Source organism: Anomalospiza imberbis, chromosome 7 (genome assembly GCF_031753505.1).
Source record: "Anomalospiza imberbis isolate Cuckoo-Finch-1a 21T00152 chromosome 7, ASM3175350v1, whole genome shotgun sequence".
NCBI classification, from domain to species: domain Eukaryota; kingdom Metazoa; phylum Chordata; class Aves; order Passeriformes; family Viduidae; genus Anomalospiza; species Anomalospiza imberbis.
Window position 1 is genome coordinate 11,925,713 of NC_089687.1, and position 23,315 is coordinate 11,949,027.

A 23,315-nucleotide genomic window follows, 5' to 3' on the forward strand; every position below is an offset into this window, starting at 1 on the left:
CACAAATATGGGTCAAAACAAGGTGCCTGGGAATGATGGGAACCAGTGAAGCATCTCATCCCTCCCACCACCCTGACCTTAACCACTAAACAGGAGTTGGATGTGGACCCACCAGATGAGATGCCACCTGTCAGACGTGCACAAAGGAAGTATGTGGTGCTAGAGAGGCACAGTGAAGAGAAACACATGACCAGCGCCTTGCTGCCAGTGAGATGGCTTGGCTGGAACTCTGACAGCACAGAGTGCTAGGAAAACAAGCCCATACCTTCAGGAGAAGCAGGGTGGGGAGCTGTAATTTTGTCAGTGTTTTCACAGGAAAAAAACAACACAACACATGGAGGAAGAGTATTGGAGAAAGGTCATTCTGTCCAGCGGTTCTCACACTCAGCTTTTGTAACACAGTACAGAACCTCATCACAGGAAACTGTTTCTTTAGTCAATTAGAGACATTCTGGATGTGTAAATATGAATTTTTTTCTTAACTAAAACATGCTGCTCACTAACCCTTCTGAAAAAATCTTTGTAGCTCCAGGGCATGTTTTTCACAGGAGTAACTATCTTTTAGCCTGGATTCAAATCAAGAAAATATATATTTTGGAGCTCAAAGTCCTTTCAGCTCAAGTGGGAAGTCTGGGGAATATGTGAACATTCCTTTGCAGGTGAAGTTCTTTTCTTCTGTATCCAGCCCATACCCTGTCCCACTCTGAGCTGATGCAGCAGACCAGAACTTTGGGTACAAAAGTGAAAAGAAAACATCAAAAGGTAAAAGTGATTAATGTGTTGCAACGCTCCATCTCCTCCTCCACCCTGGCTGGGGTGGAAGAGGTTTGATGTGTTTGAAAGCACCACTATACACAGCTCTTTAGTATCACTGACCCCATTACTGCCAATTGTAGAGCGGCTGCAATGGACAGAAAGCTGATAAATGGTCTTTGCTTCAGGTGCTGGAGCTGTAAAGCTTGATCATGGCTGAGTGACAGTCTGTACTCTCTGAGCCACAGCATTGGTCCCATGTTTATTCCTACCTTTACTCCCCTGCCCCATCATCTCACTACAATTTTCTATGGCAGCTGGTAGTCGTGTTGAATTTCTGTACTCCTGAGTAATCTGCTCTAACCAACCTCGGCTGATCGGGGAGGTGGGACTAGATGATCTCAAGAGGTCCCTGACAACCCCAGGGATTTTGTGCTTCTGTGTATGGTGGACAGGATCAAGGAATTGAACTTGCTTTAAGATACTCAACAAAAATAGAACAGCTAGTTTTATCCCCACTGGCTCCATCAAATAGCAGCAGACTAGAAAGAAAAGGAGTGAAGGGTACAGGGAGGAGGAAAAAAGGGACTGCTTAAGCCAGGACCTTTGCTTCAAGAAGCATTCATCAATCTGTGCCCTGTGGTCATTGCGCAATTTAAACTGGTGAGGTAGGTAAAGCTCATTTGACCACAACACTCTTGGGTTTTACCCACTTTCACAGCACAGGAATGCCAGCCTCAGCAAAGGGCATCACTTGGCTCCTATGACTACAAGGGCAAGAATTTATGATGCTGGGTAGGAAGGTACAAAATGCAGCGGACTGTGCCCTGACCTGCAGTTTCATTTCTGGACTTGAACTCTAGGGTTGAAGGGCACCTGCCCAGAGAGGTAAATGGAATACAAATGTTTTATGCCCCTAGTGCATCAGAGAAATCAGGAACCATGTCATTTCTGCCAAAAGCAGCTGCTCTTACCACAGAATTCTCTGTTTTTATTGTTTTGACTTGTAAGCAATCCTCCATGCTCCTTGTGGTGCTGTTGGCCTCGGGGCTCTCCTCTGACACCTTGCTGCTCTGCTTGGCGCTTGCCTCATTGTCCCCATTCTCCTTGAGGGGAGGTGGCCTCGGGTGAATGTCATTGCGCTGCTTCTTTGTGACGTGAGCATCAGGCCCGTGCACTGTCTTGACATGTTTTCTGAGGGAACTGGGGTCCGTGTATCGCTTTGTGCAGCCAGGGATTTTACAGACGTAGGGTTTCTGTCAGTACAAGCAAATCTTGGGTTATATTTAGAAAAAGCCCAAATATTCCAGGTACAGTCTATGGGCCAAAAAAATATAATGAGCATAGCAGCAGGCAGCAGCAAAATGTGGAGCATCTGCTCCACAGGACTCCACAGACTGAGATATGGAAGATGTGATATATGGGCTGCTGCTGATCCACACATACTTGGCTGGCCATTTCATGTTGGCTAAACTTCTTGTTTTCAGTTTCTGGATCAAAAGACAGCTAAGAATTCATGAAATACTTGCCTAGTATTACTTTACCATGTATGTATTTGCTTGGGTGGCCACAGGAATGTTTCCTGATTAAGGATGGGAAGGAGGTGATGTAGCAGACTGGGCATAACACATTCACTCTGCTAAGGTGGGGTCTACACCAAGAAAATGTCTGAAACCTTCTGGCTGATGGAAGTCCAGTGAATTCAAGCCAGACTGGATTCACCCTACTCAATCTATCACACCACTCCAGCACCTGTCACCTTGAAATCTGCTATTGTGCAAAACAAACCACAGGCATGCAATGTTTTTTTTTCAGACGACAGCACTCTATCCCGAATTCATGAATCATTGATTGCCACAGGAAAACAAGGCTGAAGCCACGCTTCTGAAAACAGAAATCGGCAACAGACACTTTTATTCTTTTAACTTCTTTTATTTTACTGAGTCTTCAATTCCAAAGTGTATTAGCATTGCAGTTGTTTGAGTTGGTGCTGCTGCACTGGAAGCTCTGAATTCATCACAAGTTCTGCTTTTGGCCTCACAACTACTCTATGTATTTTTCTGCCAATCCACTAGGATAGATCCATGAGAAAAAACAGACAGATGTTATTTGAAGGCTACCCAAAATGACCATTCCTATTCTGTTTTGGTTTTTTTTAATCTGTTTTGTAATTTTGTCCAGGAATTTAAGTGAAAAAATACAAAGGAGTATATATATACTCTTTGCAGAAAGCCAGCATCATCACATGAAAAACACTGAAAGTCTCTTTTGTATTCAAAAGCATGCTTCCTGACTGATCTTGGCACATCATTCAAACCAGCTAAATCCACGTAACACCCCACTGAGGTAAATATTTAATATATTTTAAAGCTGGGTAAACCAAAGCACAAAAATTAAAATAAGTTTCTTTAAAAATATCATGCAACCTTTTGGACAAGCATTATAGAAATACCATTACTGCTATTAAACCTTATTACAAAGAACAGAACCCCCACCACATGTGCTGAAAAAATCCTGTGTATGAACAGCTCAAATATTTTTAATAAATATTCTTTAGGCTCAACAGCTCTGATTTTTCAGACCCTAGCAATTAGGGCAACATGATCACTCTTTCTTAGACAGCAGACACTCCATCTAAGGGGATTCAATCACCCTCTTCATCAGGCCATACTTCTTGCAACTGAGCTAAGCATGACTGCTGTTTCATTGGTGTGCCTTAATCTGTCCCTGGGTTATTCAGATATTGACATCTAGTGACATCTTCACCCTAGTGAAGTCAAGAGTTTAGATATCTAAACTCCTATGCTCATGCACATACAGGGTAATACTCCTTAGGTTGGGAGAACTGGAGATCTCCCCACACGCTAAGCAGAACTGGATTTACGTGTTTTAGCCTTGTTCAACTTGAGTTGCTGAAAATGTCACTCTGAGTCCTTGGCTGGCCATGAACTCATGCCATTCCTCTGTGTATGCACTGGAGAGTGGTCACAGGATGAAAGCCCTTTTTCCAGGTGTAACTTGGAAGGTATCCCCTGAAGGGATTCAAACAGTCACTGAAAGTTTAAAATATAGTTTGTATGACATTTCAACAACCAAACCAAAGCCAGTGTGGTAACATATCCCCAGCCTTGAACTTCAGCTTGTTTGGACCATACACCTACGTCCTGTCACACAATGATAGTGACAAACACAGAGAACCTGGAACTTCCCCCTTAGAGGAGACTTGGATGACTAACTCTGAAACTGGTGTAATCCAAGTAAACACTGCAAGCAGAGGAAAATATTTAGAAGGTAGCTAGGAACCACAACAGAGTTACCAACGGGTGATGGGAAATATTCACAGCCACAAACTTCTGCTTTGCATTTGTGTGGTTTTGTGAGCCAAGGTCTCAGTACAGTTTGCTAAGCCAGTGGTCATGGCCACAGCTGGACGCAGGACCCTCGCCTGGGCCTGCTGCCCAGTGTGACGAGCTCTGCTGTGAGGGATACCACCTGGTGTAAAGGATCGTGTTATATGATCCTCAAAAAGAGGATGTCAAAAATATGGCCCAGAGAGCTAATGTATGCAGCCTACAGATCTCCTACAATCTTGGGGTGTTTCTGCACTGCATCAAGGAGGGCTGAACAACAGTTCAGGAGTGGGCACGACTGCAAAATGTAAGATCATTTGGATAGTGGTAGTGCCTTGTAGTTCCCGTGGCAGGGCCAGCTGGTCTGGTACAGATTCTCCACTAGTGGCTGTGCTGTTCCTACACCAGAGGAGGGGTAGGTGTCCTTCAGGAAAGCAACTGCAGAGGATAAAATCCCTATCTGTTATCTGAGTCTTCGGTTGGGTTGTCTGAAAGCAGTTTGTGCCAAGTGTCAGCATATTTAGATCAGTGTGCACAAGAGACATGGAGCTGGATGCTCCTGCCCTACAGCCTCACCTTCTTGCACAAGGGGAACCCAAATGATCTAACTTTCAAGTGAGTTCAAGCTCTGATCAGATGAAGTGAGGAGTCATCCCAGATCCAATGCAGCTCCTGATCTGGATCACTTGGGAATCTGAACCCACTGGAGAAATTACATTTACTAACACATTCAAAATGAAAATTCCACATGGGACATCAGCTGGCTCAGATGGGAAACTGCCCTGCCTAGCAAAGCTCCTGGTAAAGCTCCAGGGATCTGAGCTCAAGTGATGTATGGGCAAAAAAGTCGCGCCTGGTAAAGCTCCAGGGATCTGAGTTCAAGTGATCTACGGACAAAAATGTCGCTCACATACTGTCAGTGTGCACAGACTGGGCTGAGTGAGTCTGTATCCAGCACTGAAAGCTGTACCAGCAGTCTTGATCCATTCACATGAGAATCGTTATGAATCGAAGGGAGAGGCAATTTTCCTTTAAGACATGAAAAAGTGTTGCAAAAATGTAAATCTTCAGTGGCTTAGTTGATTTATTCAGCTTATGAGCAAGAATATGGAGAATATTTAACACTGCAAAATTAAAGAGGTGGAAATATCAACAACAAAAGGGACACTGGATCCAGCACTGGAGGAAGGCAAAAAATAAGAATCCAGGGCTGGAGAACAAGCAATTTCCAACACCTAAAATGTGAGATTAAACCACGATTGCCTACCTTTCAGGGGAAGAAGATTTAACATAGAAAAGCTACGTAGTCAAACACCACTCCCTGGGAATGCAGGATGCCAAGCAGAGGAGAGGTTGCAACCTATCTTTTTGGTCCCTCCTGGCCTCAAGGTTGGTGTAGCCTTAAAACAACTCCAAACTATCCAGTTTAAGTGTGGATATGGGTTAATTTTAACCTGTGTCTTGCTGGTGGAGAACAATCCTGATGTTTGGGTTCATACCCAAACCAGTTCAAACAACCCTGGGATACTAGTTATTCATTGGTCCATCTCAGCATCATCTCGGCCTGGAAGAGGATTCTAGATTTTGAGTCCTTATTCTGACTCAAACAGAATCTCTGAATCCTACAGAGCTTTGCTTATCACTGACTGATACTATGCCAGAGATAAAAATACTACCAACAAACCCTTTGTAGACACAGCATTGCTTCAAAAGGCTGTCAACCGTGGCAACCGCGTTCCATTCTCCAATAGTCTACATTTAACTGTTGCAAATTAGGCTACAGACTGAATTCTTCATGGCTGAAAACACTATTAGAACTTTAGAGTGTTGTTTTTCTTCCCTGTCAGCTAATTAGTGGTAATATAAATTTCAATCGTCGGCCGTGGTTGATTGCAACAGACCATCACATGCGTTACAATAAAGGCAATTTCCTCTGCTCCCCAACTACTAATAGTGAGTCTTAATTAACCAAGGTTAACAAAGCATTGCATTGTGCTCTATCATTGTACATCAAATGATGGAGGGACTATTATTTCCAGAGCATCAGGATCCAGGGTAGCTGTTATATTACTGCAAGTCTGCTCCACAGTAATATTAAACACCACTTGCACAACTGTACTATACTATTAAAAAGTATAAATTTGGAAAATGCTTGTTTTCATTTCCAAAGTCGATTAAAAAGTTTGCATACTTTAACATCTGTTTATGATTTTAAACACAGTTTTCATAAATATAAAGCTAATGTGGTCTGGCTCCCTAGCAAAAATAAATCCCATTAAAAAATAAGATAAACCTCTCATTACAGTAGGTTTCTTTTTACATGCGTCCAGTGTGTAAAGTGTATGTTTATTGTCAGCAAAATTTAAAAAAAGCCCTCCGTTGAGCTGTGGTGAGCGCAGGCTTACCTCATTGGAATGTGTCCTGTTCTGGTGCTTGGCTCTGTCCGAGGCATTGGAAAAGGCTTTATTGCAGCCTTCGTGTTCACAGACATAAGGTTTTTCTCCAGTGTGGGACCTCAGGTGTGTCTTTAAGTTCTCCAGGCGGGAATAGGCTTTGGAACAACCCTCAAACTAAAATAAAACAACCACATGAGGAGTGATTAATTAACCAGAAAAATTTGATTTTCCCCCTGCCTAAACCCTTCCAATCTGTTTCTCATTCTTTCTTTTTTTCTTCTTTTTAAAGGGCTTGTGTTTTAGGGAACAACATCCACTTTGTTGGGAGAATTTGCTTCCCTAGGCAGGCTGAGAGTTTCAGCAGTGAGTCATATTTGAGGTGCTATTCGTTGGGTACCCACCTGACATTTCAACAAGTGACTCTTTTTTTCCAGCAGGGCTAAACACCCCTCCACTCCTCCCAGAGCTCTCTTAGCCCCTCCTGCCACCCCTCTGCATCTAAAACACTCAGAAACAGGGGCCCCCTCCTTCCCACCTAAGGAACTGACAGCTTCTCCACAGTCTGACCAGCCTTGCAACTTCACTAGCACCAACACTGGAAAGAGCAAACAGTTCCCTAACACACAAAACCAGAAATCTAGCAAGCTTTAAAGTTTCCCAAATTACAGCTTGGGTTTACTCTTGCAGGATACTGTGGTCAGGCTGTCTGACATTACTAGTTTAAAAAACAAGACTCTTAGTCTTGAAGACAGATGGATTTTTGGATGACAAAACAGGCCAAGAACCTTCCTCCTGGAAGGAAACAGGCTGCCCACACAATGAGAAGAAGCAGCTTGGGAGAAGTGGTGAGGCTTTGGGTGATTAAAGTCCTGCCACCCTCCATTCTGGCTGGGCTAGAGGCTTCTCCCTGCACCTGCCCCATCTCAGCATGGGAGGATTTCACCTCCAACCAAGGAGTCTCTAAAGTGCTCTTTGACGAAACAAGTGGGAGGTTTTAAGAAATGCAAGGCTCCCTTGCAAATTCTAGCTCAATGTTGCACTGCCTGCTCAGCTGGGAGCATTGTAAAGCTCAGGCTGTACTTCCTATACAAAAAAACACCCTTTAAATTCCAACAAGCAGCCCCTGCTGCTGCAATGTATGCGTTGTATTCTAGTCACATCACTTCAACATGTCTACAAGTTCAGTCCAGCTGTGACAAGACTTCACATTGCTCTGTTTGAGTCTTGGCCAGTGAAGAAACTGGAGCCACAGCAGGACAGGTCTGATTTTCCCATGGGCAGTTGAGTTGTTCTACACATCCAAAGGTCTGATCGAAGGCACCTGCATTCAACAACAACAGCACCTGTCACCTTGTGCTCCACATACATAGGACCTGCCAGACTGTAGGGAGGGAGGCAAACATGCAGCTCATGAAACCCATGAATCATGTAGGTACAGGTTGATCCCATGCAACTTTCTTGTGTTGGAAAAGAAGGTTTACTTATGATCCCCTTTAAGGTCTAGCATAGGGATGGTGGACATAAGGCAGATTTTCTTTGCTCTTGAGATAGTCACATCTCTTCGAGGATGAGTAGGAGCATCCTGCAAGAGCTGATTCCTTCCATAGCTTTGTCAGGGTGGGGTGAATTCAGTTTTTCTTCCTCAGACAACTTTCATTAGCCCATTTGTCCCACAGAACATGCCACAGCTCTGAGGTAGCACAGTATATCTCTTTCTTCTCTTGCCCTGTACAAACAATCCTTTACAACTCAAGTCGCTTACAGTTATTGAAATACATCATTCCTCTTGCTGGAAAACAAAGGGAACTCAGCATGAGACAACTCGTGTTCATTCTAGTTTTGCTGGATACTGACACAAAAATGCAGTTATTAAGAGCAAAAGTTCTAAGGCCACATTTTCAAATAAAAGCTTCTCAGCAAAGCAGCCTGTGCATGTTCAAAGCAGTTGTTCCCACTCTTACGTGTGGATTTGATTATGCCAGTGGGAGTTCTAGCTGTCATCTGCTGAAATAATCCTTGACCAAATCCCAGGCTGCAGTTGGGCTCATCTGTAGCTTTATGTGCACCACAAACTTCTTGTCTGAAACCAATGCTGCTTTGAAAAATCACTGCCAGACTTGGACAAGGAATGCTCTGCCACAGAAGGGCACCGTCTGCAGAACTGCCATTATCCCAGACAACTAGAAAATGGTTGTTCTCCAGTTTGGGTACAATTGCTGCAACATACTGCACATGGAGGGCCTGCAGTTCTCCAGGAGGCAGAGGATGACTTGAGACTCAAACACAGCCTTGCTATTGCCCCCATTGTGACAAAACTGAGGCTTGAAAAGGGCAGGATTGTGCAGCAATGTTTTTTCCTGCTCGACCACAGCACTAAAGAGGATTCAGCCACTGCTGTTTTTGTCTCCTGAGTCCCTCTGCCTACAAGGGCAGGCTAGACTTGCCCTCAGTGCTCACTTTGTATGCACCAACAATCAATATTTCTCAGTACTTTTAAGGAAGATTGGTAAAGCACTAGACTGGGCAAAGTGCTTTAGAAGATTAAAACAAAGGACATGGCCCTATGCCCTGGGGGAGCTTATGCTCTAAATTAAATGAACACAAGGCTGGAAGATTGATAAAGGAGCCATGCAGCAGGCAAATCATACATATCCTAATATTTGTAAGCAGGAGCTGGGGCAGAGCCAGGGAGCGAGCAGGGCTGGAATTGGCTCATGGAGCAGAAGAGGAGGAAGATATGGGAGGAGGACTCAAGACATTTGCTGAGCAGGAAGAGACTCATCCCCAAGACTCTGGGGAGAGGAACAGTGTAATGCTGACCGCAGAGGAGGTATGAAATGCCATCAGAAGGAGAAGGCAGAGAGCAGAGGATATCAAAAGACAGTGAGGAAAAGAACTTTGTGAGGAATAAAGGAGGAGATGAGGAGGGAGATTGTGAACACCTCTCCCATCAGCTGACCACAGTCACTGAACTCCATAACCTTGCTTCCCTCTTGTGCCTTGCATCAGGCATCCTTGGCTGCCCCATACAGCAAGCAGTGTGGTGAGAGGTTCCAAGGGTGAAGGCACATATGGGATATCATATCTTGAGGCTAAGGAGGAGGAGAGCCCAGCTCTCCCATGTGGTCAGTGAGCCTGCACCCACAGGGCTGAGATACAAAACAGTACCCCATACTCTTCCTCAGGCAGTGTTTAACCCTAGACACAGTGCTCCTGGTATGCAGAAGGTGTTGGCCTAGATTCCCAGGCTAGAAAGAGGCATGTGTGCATGCTTGGGTCCATGGGTGAGGGAATCTTGCATTCCCAGCAGCTGTAGTGGGTGATGCCAGGTTAGACACAACCAGGATTAGGCAGCTCTCCACAGTGTGGCATTACTGGATTTCTTTCTTGGATGTAGGCAACTAAATTGGCTGGATTTTCACCTTAAGTGACTTGTCCTGAGTTGCTTTCGATCTCTGTGGTAGTTCTGAAATAGTTCTTCCCAAGGAAATGCAGTTTTGCCCACTAACACCTCAACCACACTTGTTGACCTCTTGTCCTGTCCCCAGGGTCTAACCTGCAAGTAGCTGTAACCCAGACACAGAGGGCTGGACTGGCTCTGAGCTGCTGCCAGTGGCTGCCTGATAGAGCCCTACCTGAAGCCATGCCTACATTTGCAATCACATTTTTGTTACCACACCAGCCTGGTGTCCCACATGCCAAGTGAGATGCACCATGTGTCCCTGCCAGCTCACCGTGCACTTGTGTGGCTTCTCTCCCGTGTGCCTTCGCATGTGCACCACCAACATATACTGAGCCTTGAAGGGCTTCTGCTCCCGTGTGCAGTCCTGCCAGCGGCAGACAAACTCTTTCTTCTCCCCATGGATGTGATCGTTGTTGATGTGCTGGTAGGAGAGAAAGGAAAACCAGGTCACTCCTGGAAGAGCTGATGCCAGTGAATCATGCACAGTGCTCCGAAAGCCAGGTGTTCCCTCCCCAGTGCTGGTCAGGCACTGCAGCACCTGGGTGCCAGGTGCACAAGTGACACCAGGGACATGGACCAAGCACTGTGGTCTGGTGTGTCCTGCAGAGAAAGGTGTGCAGCACCCAGCACGCTGGGTACAAAGCAGGCTAGAAATGGGAGGTTTGCAAAAGCAATGGGAGCTTTTGGGAGCAGGGAGCCCTCTCAGTGTGCCTCCATCTGCTTGATGCCACTCTTGATGGGGATGACAGAATAATTTTTGTTTCTGCTGAACCCTCCTGTGCTGCATTTACACACCTGAGACCCCTTCCTGGAGTGCTGCTGGAGGATGATGGGAAGGAGACAAAACTTGGTTGGATTCAGTAATCTTAAAGGTAGTTTCCAACCTAAATGATCCTATGCATCTAAGTCCATATGCTGGCCCCATGACATCCACCTGCTGTCCAGAGCTGGTGGCTGGCAGGAAATGACAGCATCTATGAGCTATTCAGCAGGGAGAGCTCAATTACTGCTAATTACTCAGGCCCACGAAATTCTGTGCTGGAGTGTTGAAAAGCCAGACCCAGAATGGTGCCTTCATCCACCCTGGTATGGAGAAGTGGGCCGTTTTCTTCCCAGCGCAGGGCAGATGAAGCCCTGCTGAAAATAAACAGAGCTAGAGGCCAGCCTGTTGGCAGCGCCGTTCCCGCGGCAGCCTTGTCTCTCTGAACGGGGTCTCATTGCCAAAAATAATGCCTGTCCTTGCTCCTGTGTTTTCAAAAGACATTCGCTGACAGGAAATCCTAAAATAAACTACTTTGGTTTTGGGTTTTGGCTTTTTTTGTGCTGAGATCTTTTCCAGCCCCCGCCTTCATCCCCCGGCCAAGGCCAGGCACACATGTTGCAGCTAGGGATGAGACTCTCTTGGGGCAGTGAGGCAGCACGAGGAGAAAAAAGTACATTAAAACAGTTTCATCAGCCTTCACAGTCCCAGCTGAACCCAGTCTCAGTGTTCTGTGTGCTGCAGTCCAATCCTGGGGTCAGGGTCCTGCTGCCTGGAGTCCCAGTTCTACCCAGGGACAAGAGGAGATGTGTGGGGCTCAGCTGGTCTCTTGGGCACCACACATAAACACTGAGAGCCAAAGCTGTGTGCTGAGAGAGCTGGGGGAGCCTGGGTTTGGGAGAGGCTTTGTATGGGTTTAGAGTTCTGCTGCCTACAGTTCTGGATTTACAACGTGGCATCAGTGTGAGATTTTAGCCTCAGATGGTGGAAGTCTGATGAACCTCCCCAGAGACCCATGGACATGCTAAACCATGTCTAGATCAGACTGGGGAGATACATCTCCAGGCTCTGTTTGTGTGGGAGTCTAACTTGCAACCACAACTACACACAGCAATGCTGGGAGTGTGGAAGAGCACAGGCTTATCCTTTTGGTCTTGTTTGAGCCAGAGTAAGAACATTTACAGGAGGGGAACTGTAGCCCCCATTCAGGACTATTCAGTCCCTGTCTAGGAAACATCTGCTTCCCATCACATGCTTTAGGAGGAGCTGCACAGCTCACCCCACTTCAGCTACAGCTCCTTAGCCCCTACCTGGCTGAAGGCTTTGCTTGGGCTTCTCTCAAACTGAGTGTGACCTTTGAGGTTGGGAGCAGCAGTGGTGCTTGCAGAAATATGTCATCACTGCTGCTGCTCCCTGTTGACATGCACTTCTCCCAGAAGCACACTGGGTATGAGCAACAGACTCTGCTCACCCAGGTACTTTGATCTGCACATAAACTAGAGTTTTTCCATGCATGGTGAGATGGCACCTTCTCAGAAGCTGGCCCATAACATCTGTATTTCATTTGCATGTGTATTTTGGGCATCCCAAATCCACAACCCCATGTTGCTAGCAATCACAATACAGAAGACTCAGTTTTTGTAACCTTCCAAATTTAGGAAAATCTTGGGATATTTCATCAAACATTTTTCTTTGTTTATTTCTGTTGGGTTTTTTCTGGGAATAAACTGTGCTGAGCTTCCTGGTGCTCTGCACTTTGCTCTGGGCAGAGTTAGTTTTTTGTACATCTGAAAGAGAAACACACAAAATTGCTGGACAAATGTGAGCCCTGCCCATCTGACAGGCATGCTGTGGTTTAACCCCAAAAAAGCAATGCCCCATAGCATGCAATGTGCAACCCATTAAGCACCTTATCACTCAACTGGCCTTGAAAACCATTTCCAAATCTGTCTGTACTCAAGGACTTGATGCACTGAACCAGTGGCTTCTGGCAGAGAGAGGCAGGCACTAGCCTTAGATGGAAGAAGAGCATGTGCCCAAAATTATAATTTAAAGTGTAGTCCCTCTGCAGAATGTTTGTGTGCAAAACTTGGGCAAATGGTGACTGGTGCCAATTTGGGGGCATCTAAACATATCCAAAATGAAGATATATATAAAAAATGGCGAAAGCAGACACAAGCCCTAAGGAAGGGGGCTACATGTGAGATGCACATGGGTGGCCCCTGGCAAGCTGGGAGCCTGCTTGAGACAAGCAGCTAAAGGCTGAAGGAAAAGGAAAGGTAGCAGCTCCTGTTGCAAAATGTGTTTAATCCAAAACTCTGCTGCAAGCATCAGTGTTGCTGGGCTGGTGAATTCCCACCAGATATGGGCTGGCTTCAAAGAAATGGGCCTCACACCACAGACCTAAAATAAGGACTGGGAGAGTGTTGGGCTGGGAGCAAAATGGGGCTTAGACACAGATCACATCTGATTTCACAGGCACTTCCCTAAGGATGAGGAATTTGTTGACCCCAGAAGCCAAATGAAACCAAACAGTGGATACCCAGATGAAGCAAAGCACACAAAAGGTTCTTGGAATTAATTAGAACTGAAAATCTGATTAATGACCTGGTTTGGGGATCCATCAGAGAGAAGTTTTGACACTGGTTTGGGAACATCACTGTGATTATAGAAGCCCTGTTGCCCAAGTTTTAGAAAATCAACCCACTTTCTGTATTTCAGACACTGGAACGTATCTCTGAAAAACTCTGAAAGTGTTCTGTTTCTGTGGGAGGGATGAGCTGAGCAGGTCAACAGCCTCTAAGTGATATGGCTCCACAGCTCATTAACAGCAGCATTAGAGGCTTTCTCAGCCTGGACTGGGACTGAGGACATCATGGATGATCCCTGACCCATAGCTGGTGTAGCTCTGTGGGAAGGCTCAGTGAATATGACCAGTGAAGAGAGAAGGGCTCAGCCCCTTTCCCCATTTTCTGATCCAGTCTTCTGCACAGAGCCTTCTGTCATTGGGCCATGCACAAGGGAGACTGAAAGTGCAGCCTCAGCAGCTGAGAAGGGAGCAGTATCACATAATCTATGAGAGGCTTCTTTCAGCTGAACTCCTCGGGGAGCAGCGACCTGCTTTGGCAGTGTTTACACACCATATCTCTGATTTGCACCTTTACTAGCTCCCAGGGTGAGCTCTGGCTGTACAGCAGCTAGTGATAAAAAATGAGGACAAGTGCACAGAAACCCAAATTTATCGCTGGGGTTTCCTCCCAACCATTACTCACATGGACGAGCTGCTCCTGAGTGTCATATTCCTTTGTGCACCCTTCCCAGTGGCAGTTAGTCTCATAAATAACCTCAGGCTCCTGTTTACATTCATCCTTATCAAGATCTTCTTTCAGGTCTGTCAGATGCTCCTGCAACACATAACGGTGCATTGTATAAGGTGAACTTCTTTCATCTGAATTTCTCCATCACTCATAGATTACAGGGCAAGTATCAACTGATCACAAAACCATGCTTGTTGTGGCTACATAACATCCACGATTACTGTGAAATAAGGAGCTACAGGGTTTTGGCAGAAGTGGATCAGAGATGATGACAAAACATGAAACACCCCAAAGCCACTGTTGAAGCAGTGCCTGGATTCAGCTGGCTTGTGAGCAGTCCCAGGAAAACTGAAAAAGGAAAGAGCTGGCTTCTGACCTTTGGTTGTGTTCTTTGCTGGAGCAAAACAGCTGATCTGGGTGGAGTGGAGAAACATGAGTATAAAGAAATCACAGGTCAGTCAGAGGCCAGAGCCCACTCACCTGACACGGGCTGGGCAGGGGGTTCCTGTTTTCTGCATCTCTCAGTAGATGAGAAAATGATACCTAACCCAAAGATTTATGCCTGCAGGATGCTCCACAGGGATGAAGTGATGAGCTCTCAAAGCACTTCTCTGAGAGGGGAGTTTGGAAAGCTTGAGCAAGACCCAGTGAAGAGTAGGTTGCAGAACAGAGCTCCTGGGACTCTGAACTCATAAATGAGTTACTTTTATGCTGGGTACACTGTGAGGTCTCTCCATAACTTCTCTGTCTAGCCAGCTCCTCAGTGCTAAATGAAGCACAGAAGATTTTTGTTACAGCTGCTAGGATTAAAGCATGGGCAACTACACAATAGTGTAACATACAACATAATTAGTACAAATCTGAGTAAGGACAACTGTCCTGCATGCATCAGATACCTGCACTACAGACAAGGCCATCAGCACTCAGTACTGGCTTGGGAATCTAGCAAGACAAAAGCCTGCAGGTTTTGACCCCCTTCATTCCCTTTCCTCCCTGATACCACTGCTGCCTAGCACAAAGCATCCTGCCTCCAGGACACTTCGGACAGAAGAGATTTGTTTTAATTAGCTCTTATTAAAAAAAAAAAAAAAAAAAAGAAAAGATATTGTAAGGTGGCTCTTGGGACAGGAATCTGTAGTAATTTACAGAAGACTTCTGAAGACTCAAAATATACCAGAGCCCAGAGAAATAGTCTGAGAAAGTTCAAACAGCAGCTTCTTTTTCCTGGAATTCTTATTTGGTTGAGCTTTAAACACTAATTCTTTTTTTAATGTTTGTCTCTGCAAAGTGCAGTTCCTGGATAACTCTAATTTTCTACTAAAAATCTTATTTTGCCAAAATTTTTATATTTTCTGTTAGAAAAATGGAACTGTAATAATTTAATTTGTTGAAAATGATTGACTTGTTTCATTTCTAGGTAGTTCAGTGCTAGTCTGAATCTGTACTGGAGCTCTCTTGTGGCACTGCCAAAGTTCAGTAACTCAGGTCCCTCATGCCTGGTACTTCACTGTCTCCCACAAATCTTGTCTGATTGTATTTTTACAGCACAAACCATCATGGGAGATACTATCTTGCCAAGGATTGCAAACACCCAAATCACAACTCACATGACGTGTTTCAAATGCAGCATTTCCAAAACAAAATATACACGTTTTTGGGGATAGATGAACTTCATAGTCAGCAAAAAGTGGATCAGTCAATTACTAACTGACTGTAACACAACTTTTCAGCACAGTCTCCTGCAGAAAAGGAATTTCTAAATTTAATTATTTCTTCTTGCTTAGACCAAAGGAGACACCCACTATATTCAGTTTTTTAATTTGTTCTCTTTGCCAAGAATGGGCTGTCTTTTACAGGGTACCTTCTAGTAATTTCCCAGTCAATACTGAAATACTGCAAGATGTGGAACCTACATTTCTCTTGGGGAATTACTTCACATACCGCCTCATTAAGAACTATTAGATGATCAGTGTGCATTTTCCTACTCCTAATTTCACCTCGCTATTCTAATAAAATCTCATTGCACTACTTTAAACCACTCCCCCGCTCCATTCAGTGCCAATTTCAGTGTTTTTAAGACCCAGTGGATAAAATTCCTGGAGCAGGGCTGCAGGGGTAAGCCAGGCTGGTGCTATCCAAGCACTCCCAAGCCGGGCGCACACGGCTTCGCATGGAGCAGCGCACGGAGGATGGCGGCCGTTGAGCAAGCAGCTGTCTGTCCTGCAGCTCCTCCACTAACACATGCTTTGAGAAAGCAACTGATGGCTTTCAAATATTTTTTCATTTGCTGCAAGAAATAAACACATTGCCCTATTAGCCCAGGCAGTGGCCAGATTGGTTTTTCAGGGCATGTGATTTTGCAGCAGTGTGTAGATGCACTCCTAAACTCAAAGCTCCAGAGAGGTGCCTCTTTGCCCTAATCGTGCTGACTACAGCATGTTTATCTTTCCTTGATATGCTATCTTCATCAATTTTACCAGCCCCCTGATGACTGCACACGTTGCTGTCCCCATGCATCATGCTGAGACCTGCTCCTGAACCAGGGCAGAAGGAGAAATTTGTCATCAACTCTTCCATTCGCTTGACAATAACACGGCTTAATATTTCATGAAAATGAAGTGCCCAGAGCACTCCTGATAGTTTACAGTTGTGATAAAGGACGGTCAGATGGATACTGTCAGCCATTAAGCAGTTTGCAATCACAGGGCTCCAGAAAGAAAGCAAAGGCCTCTGGGCCCTTCTTGGTGTCAAATGTTGTGTCACCAGCGTAAAGGATGTTTCTAGTAGCAATTCCTTGTTGAATCAAGAAGTCATCTTTTTTTTGCAAGCTTTCTACCTACATGCAAGATTCCCTGATAGTCTATGTTTGTTCTAAGACTAATGCTGCTTGCTTTGCAGCACAGAAAACTCAGACATCATTTTTACATTATTACACTTGATATATTTACTCTCTCCTTTTTTTTTCCTATCCAAGCACAGCAACAGCAAGCTGAGTCCCAAATACCCATGGAAGGCTTCACTCAGTCACGGCAGCTCTGCCCCGTCCCTTCCTGGGCTTTGTGCTCCAAGAGAGCACAAATCTGACTGCCTGGCAGATTTTGCTGCCAGCTACAATTGATACCAATTGATATTCCCAGCTACAATTGATGACAAGAGGATCATTCCCAAAGATGAGACCCAGCAGCTCACCGCCTCAACCCCACAATATGGCTTGCAGCAGGGAGGTTACCTGTGTGTTTGGGGACACTGGGGGCAAGCCCTCAACTTCAGTCTTGACTTTGCTGCGTTTGTTAATTACTGGATTGACGGTGCTGCTCACGGCCGACTCACTGCTCTGCTTGCTCTAGGAAAGAAAACCAGGCAAGAAACGGCACTGGGGTTTGGGATGACAGACAGACAGTGGTCCACTTCCTCATTAAAAACTAACTTTAAAATCAGTCAAGGTTGAGCTTCAGGAGTGGCAGGGGACAGCAGGATTGGCCTGGGGTTCATATGAAAACCAGCTCATGTGGGTTTGTGCAAAGCAGAGGGATGGGAGAGAGGGAAGCAGAATCAAGGGCAGCCCCAGCTTTGGCAGGCTCACTGGTGAGCTTGGCTTCTCCACTGCTGCTCTGTTTGAGAGCAATCCAGTCCATGGCATAGCCATCAAAGCCTTATACAACCCCCACCCAAGCCAGTTTTATTTCTCAATGTGATGAAATGATTTGTCGAGAAAATGAATTCCTGGGGGAAGCAGGGGGCTCTGGTTATATGTGAGGGCTCTGGCATGCTGTGTCCATGAAAGACTATGTGTGTAATTTGCTAAGCTCTTAAAAAATAAGAACAACTTCAGAAGAAAAAACATCCCATTGTATGTGCATAAAATTGGAACATGAACATTTTAAATACTCTTGCTAATTGCTCAAGATTGGTCCTGCAAATTTTTAAACAGAGGCAGAACTCTTTCCAGCCACATTATTTTGGTAGCCAGATTGTAAGGAGAAAACAAAACTAATCAATCAAATAATCTGCAATAACAAATAGAGTTGGTAGTGCAGCAGCCATGAGACACCCTAAAACAATAAACCAGTCTTAAAAGTTTAGTATGATACTACTAAAACAACAATTTGAAATGGGTGTGACATATGGTGAAATAAGTCTCTGGGGAGAAAAGCAACTGCAGTTCAGACTTGGAAGGAATGTATGTGGAAAAGAAAAATGATTAAGAATGTGCCAGGCATATTCACTAACCAAGTGCATGTGGAGGGCTTGTGCACACATATATGTGCTTGTGTGCTCACAGGTATTAGTAAGGATGCATTTAAGGTGTGGGATCTCATTCCCAGTTTTCGAAATTTGGCCCCTGGTTTTGCAAAATTTAGCAGTAAAAATCAACAGCAGGGACACATTGAGAGAGAATCTAGTGAAAAAAAAGGAACAGCAAGTAAAATGTAAAGAGGTCCTACATAGAACGCACTTGCACATTAAAGATTAAGACCATCATCATGGTTCACATGAGTACAAAAAAAGAAGGAAGGATTGGTGAAGGTCCCAACAAGAAGCTTGGTTCACAGGTGCTTATTTTGCAAAACACTACAGCAACTGATTTCCCTCAACTTCATAGGACATAGTGTGTTCAAGGAGATTTCCTGCCTGGGATGACCTTGCATACTGTGTTCAATACTTGGATGGACTAAGGCCTTTGGTTTCAGCAAGGGTAAGTGCAAGGAAGGGAGATGGGTGCAAAATTTGTCAGTGACTAATTCAGAAACACTTGCCAGGAAAAGGAAAAAGCAACATGAAGGGACAGAGTGAGTAAAAAAGAGAATTGTTAAAACTCCCACAACCACCATGAAGGGAAGCCCACATCTCACAGAGAATGTGCCTCCATTTCCACATGTTCCATGCAGGATGGGTGTCCCTACCTGGCTGGAGTCAGAGATGCAGTTGCTGTTGCTGCTGCTCTGTGCTGGTGATGGGTTCACGGAGATGACTGCCATGTGCTGCCGCGTGGGGAAGGTTGGGGATGGCTGGATCAGGGGAGGAGTGTGTCCAAAGGCTGAGCTCAGGCCTCTTTGCTGCGTCAGGATCTGCTGGTATGTCACGGGGTTAAGCGGGTGGGGGAAGCCGAATGCTGGACTGCAGCAACAGCAGAAAGAGAAATGATGAGGAGTTATTTTAAACAATATTTATCATATTAGCCAGTCACTGATTGAAGTTGAGCTTATTGGAGACTCCAGGAACCAGGCTGCAATGTCCAGATAGATGCCTTCAATGCCAGGATAAGCCTAACTTTACTGCAAAGCCACGATTTGACTCGCACGTGCCTCAGCAAACTTGTGAATCATTTTGACCCAAGCATTAGACTGATTGTGATTTCTTTGCTTCCTATGTAAAAAAAAAAAAACAATAAAAGCCCTTGGGAGTTCATAAGAGGATGGGACTCGGGTAAATCTGGCTTTGCAGCCCCTAAGGCTCCTGGGTTTCCCCAGCCAGACCTCTTTTGCAAACTTGCAGCTTTGGGGTTATGCTAACCTGGATATGAAAAACAAGCATCACCTGGCTCACCTGGCACAGATTACAGCCAGGATGAATAAGTATCCACTTAACATAGTCCAAAACCATGCAATTTACTCTGACTTCAGGTGAGGGGAGTGCTGGCTCAGGGGACTGCTGAAGCATGTCACCGTTCCTATGTAGGTCACTGGTTCACCTCCAATCTAGGTCAGCAGTGACCAGAACACCACTTGCCCCTGGCTGCTTGGGCAATAACTTGGGCAACAGGTCCAAGACAGGATGCAGCACTGGGGAGCAGTAAAAACAAAGCTCTGCTTTTAGAAAAAAGGGGTTCACTCCCAGGGGCAAGTTCACTGGGCAGAGAGAGAGAAGCACAGAAGATGCTCGGTGGTAACTCTAGATGTGTGATGCATGAACCATAGACAGCCCAAAAGTTGATTATTTGCTACCTTCAAGAAGTGGCTGCCCTGAACCTTTACCCTCATGGTATTTTCTCTCACACCACTAAAACTGCCCAAGGTGTGAGTGCTCAGAGAATACAGCCATAATTAGAAACACATTTAATAACCAATTTTGCTTCTGGAGACAGTATTTCATTCCTGCCTCTAAGATGCTGTTAAAATAATAACAAAAAAGTCTTTTCATAAGAAATTTCTGGCAGTTATGCTGCTATATATGTTACCCATTTTAAATCCTGACATTTAGGATTTATTTTTAGAACACTGAGAAGGGGTTAAAATTCTTTATTATTAGTTGGTTATTCCCTTGGAGGCTGAAAGTTGACCATTAGGTCAGTCCCTGGACTCTACTGATTGGTTAAAAATACCAGATATTACTCTTAATATCTGTGTATAAGTTGAGATGCTATAGGTATGTGCAGCTAATAATAACAGGTAAAAAGATGAGAAAAAATATGATTACCAGATAAGAAGTTGCAATCTGTCTATGTCAGGCTTATATTTGATTTTACAGTCAATTTCTAAATTATGCTGCTAGATAAAGTAACTTACATAATTAATGCTACACTTATTAATAAAAACATCTCTGTTTTCCCCCACAAGTTTTAAGCACACATAATCTTTGTAACCCTTTGATTTGCAACATCAGTGCTAATTAGATCTAACATTTTTAACAGTTAAGTAACAAAAAGAATAATAACATTGTGAAACTTGGGTGAAGCAATCACAGTAGGGATTGACAAGAGTCAGCTGCCTAATGTAAGTGCTTTTTAATTAAGATTTGAACAAAACTTTACTCAAGGGTTTAGATTTGGTTTAAATAGGCTTTTAGAATTAGGCTCTTCTATCCACCCAGGCAACATTTTTTCTAGGAATGTGGGCCAGTAATTTGGAGAGTACATTGGGGCAATCTCTTAAATCAGAGTGTTTCTTAACCAGTCAAACTGCTCACAATGAGCATTTTTTGAGATAAATTTATTATCTGTTTCTGCTTGCAAGGAGGCATGATCATACTTTAATTACTGGAAAAGTAGTAGCCAATAACCCAAATCCAGCCAAAGAAACCCCACCCCAAATGCCACAAAATACCCTTCCACATGCAAAACCAGATGGGGGCTTTGATTTACGATGCTACACAACCCTGATGCACAAAAGCAGAGGCTTCAAGGAAGGGAAGCTCTCCCTTGCTGGAGGATCATCCCTTCTTTTGTGCGGTGGCTCCTCAGCTGAATTGAGCTGATCCCAGAGCTTTACCTGATCGTCCCGGCAGATAAATGGCCGTAGGAGCCACTCGCTGCTGAACTGCTTCTGGAGTTGTTGATATATGCCACAAGAGAGTTTGGGGAGGTCCTGATCATTGTCTGGAGATCAATGCTGGCATCAGAGAGCGGGGAGATAGACAGGGCTCGTTTCCGGCTTAATCTTGGAGTCACCCGCGGGCTGGAAAACCGGGACACTGCAGGAAAGAGAAGCTTAGTCAGACAAGACCAAAGGGCTGCTCCCTTCCTGCAGGCAAGCTGGAAGTGCTGAGAACTGCTGCACTCATGACTGCTGCAGGATATTCAGGACCCAGGAGCAGCACAGGGACCGACTGCCTTTTGATGGGAGGTTTCCTCTCTTCTGGGTGCAGAATCACAGGGGTCAGGCAGCGCCATGAATGCCCGCTTGCTTTGCTGTCCTCAGGGGATACAGAATCCTGTCCATCACCCCCTTTCATAGGCACTAAATTAACTTAAAAGGGAGAAGGCCTACAAGGTTTCCATGAGTGCAGCCATGCCCGTTGACTCAGTGTCAGGAGCAGCAGGCCAGGGGAGCTGCACATCCAAGCCGGGCGACCACTGCAAATGGTGAGTGCGTGCCTGTGTGCGGGGGGAACGGAAACCAAAAGAGCATGAGCACAATGCTGACCATCCAATTAATGAAGGAGGCAAGGCTCCAGAAACCCGGAAAGTAAATTAAGAGTTTTAAGAAAACCAATATGGCAGCTCAGGCACAAAGTTCAAGCTCTCCCGCTCTGAGGGGACCTGCCAGTGCCTGGACCCTATTAGCAATTGTCAGTCATTCAGGCATGAAGCAATTTCCAACCCTGCCAGGCCCATGTATGGATCTGCACTACAGGATGGGTTACTACTGTAAAAGCTTGGCATCCCTCAGTGTTTCGGCACCGCTAACTGGAACGACTGACTTCATCCAAAGGAAACTCTGCCCAGGCCTGACGCACCTGCAGATCTTTGGGGTGGCACGGACGGGAGTTGCAGATGGGCCGTATCACAACTTTCCTCAGTACCAGAGTACCACATCCAAACCTTGCCTGCCTGGAATGACTCATCCCTCCAAAGCAAGCAATGTTTGGATTGCATATTAAAAAAAAAAAAAAAAAAACCAAAAAAAAACCCCCAAAAAACTGAGGGTAAAATATAGCACTTGGCAATGGGTCCTGGCTGGTACTCCCTGCCGTCCACCCAGGGGTGCAGGAGGGCTCAGGTGCTCTAGCTCCTTCCCTTGTTGAGCACAATAACGTATCACCTCCTGACTTTTCCAGTGGTGGTCTCCCCAGAAAGCATCCTATGGGTTTATCCTATTAAATGCTGTGAATAAAACACTGAACTGCCCAGACAGGCAGTATGAGCCATTTTCCTCTAGCTGGTTGAAAGCACTGATTTTGGCTGCATATCACCAAATACAAGCCTGGCACTTTGGAAGAGCATGAACTTTCTGTCCTGATGACAGTGCTGGTATGTGAGAGGGTGAATGGGATGTAGAAGGAGGTAAGATGTATCCTGCTGGTGTGATCAAACAATTCCTTGATTTGTGTTGGTTCACAGCAGTCTGTGTCAGTGTTTCCCTGAGACCAGTGGCTGGGCTTCAGTGTCCCAGACTCCACATGACTCCACATGACTCGCCCATGCACCAAAGTGGCTCTGCCATTACCATGCTCAGGTGCTGTGTAATCAGTGGGGCTTAGTATCACCATCCTCTTAGTCCCCATAATGACCCTCACTACACAAGATAAATTACTTGCCCAGTGTGCCACTGGAAATCCAAGGCTAAGCTGGTGCTTGAACCAAGCATTCTTGTGACTTTTGTTCTACACCTAAGCAGCTTCAAGAGTGGCTAGATGCAATGCCTTTACTGAAAAACTGACAATACTAGGAAATTTCTCTTAAAAATCAGATCGTTTACATTCAACATACATTCAACACATTCTTACAATATTTTGTACAACTACATAGTGCAGCCTCAGGGGGTAGAGAGATGCTAGAAAACATGACTGAAAGATCAGGCAGCAAAGAGAAAGGGCAGCAGTCTACAAAAAACACCA

At 45.1% G+C, this 23,315-nt stretch overlaps 1 protein-coding gene across 8 annotated transcripts in view; it reads right to left on the reverse strand.

Annotated features, from left to right (window-relative positions):
• GLI2 (GLI family zinc finger 2) overlaps positions 1–23,315 on the reverse strand; it is a 204,853-nt gene that overhangs the window by 7,877 nt on the left and 173,661 nt on the right. For all 8 annotated transcript variants that reach the window (XM_068195421.1, XM_068195423.1, XM_068195422.1 and 5 more), the window contains 7 exons: positions 21,248–21,449; positions 18,944–19,157; positions 17,269–17,382; positions 13,995–14,126; positions 10,234–10,383; positions 6,509–6,673; positions 1,728–2,009 (listed from right to left, as the gene is read on the reverse strand). In XM_068195421.1, the coding sequence (XP_068051522.1) occupies positions 1,728–2,009; positions 6,509–6,673; positions 10,234–10,383; positions 13,995–14,126; positions 17,269–17,382; positions 18,944–19,157; positions 21,248–21,449 (1,259 nt within the window). The remainder of the gene's footprint in view (positions 1–1,727; positions 2,010–6,508; positions 6,674–10,233; positions 10,384–13,994; positions 14,127–17,268; positions 17,383–18,943; positions 19,158–21,247; positions 21,450–23,315) is intronic.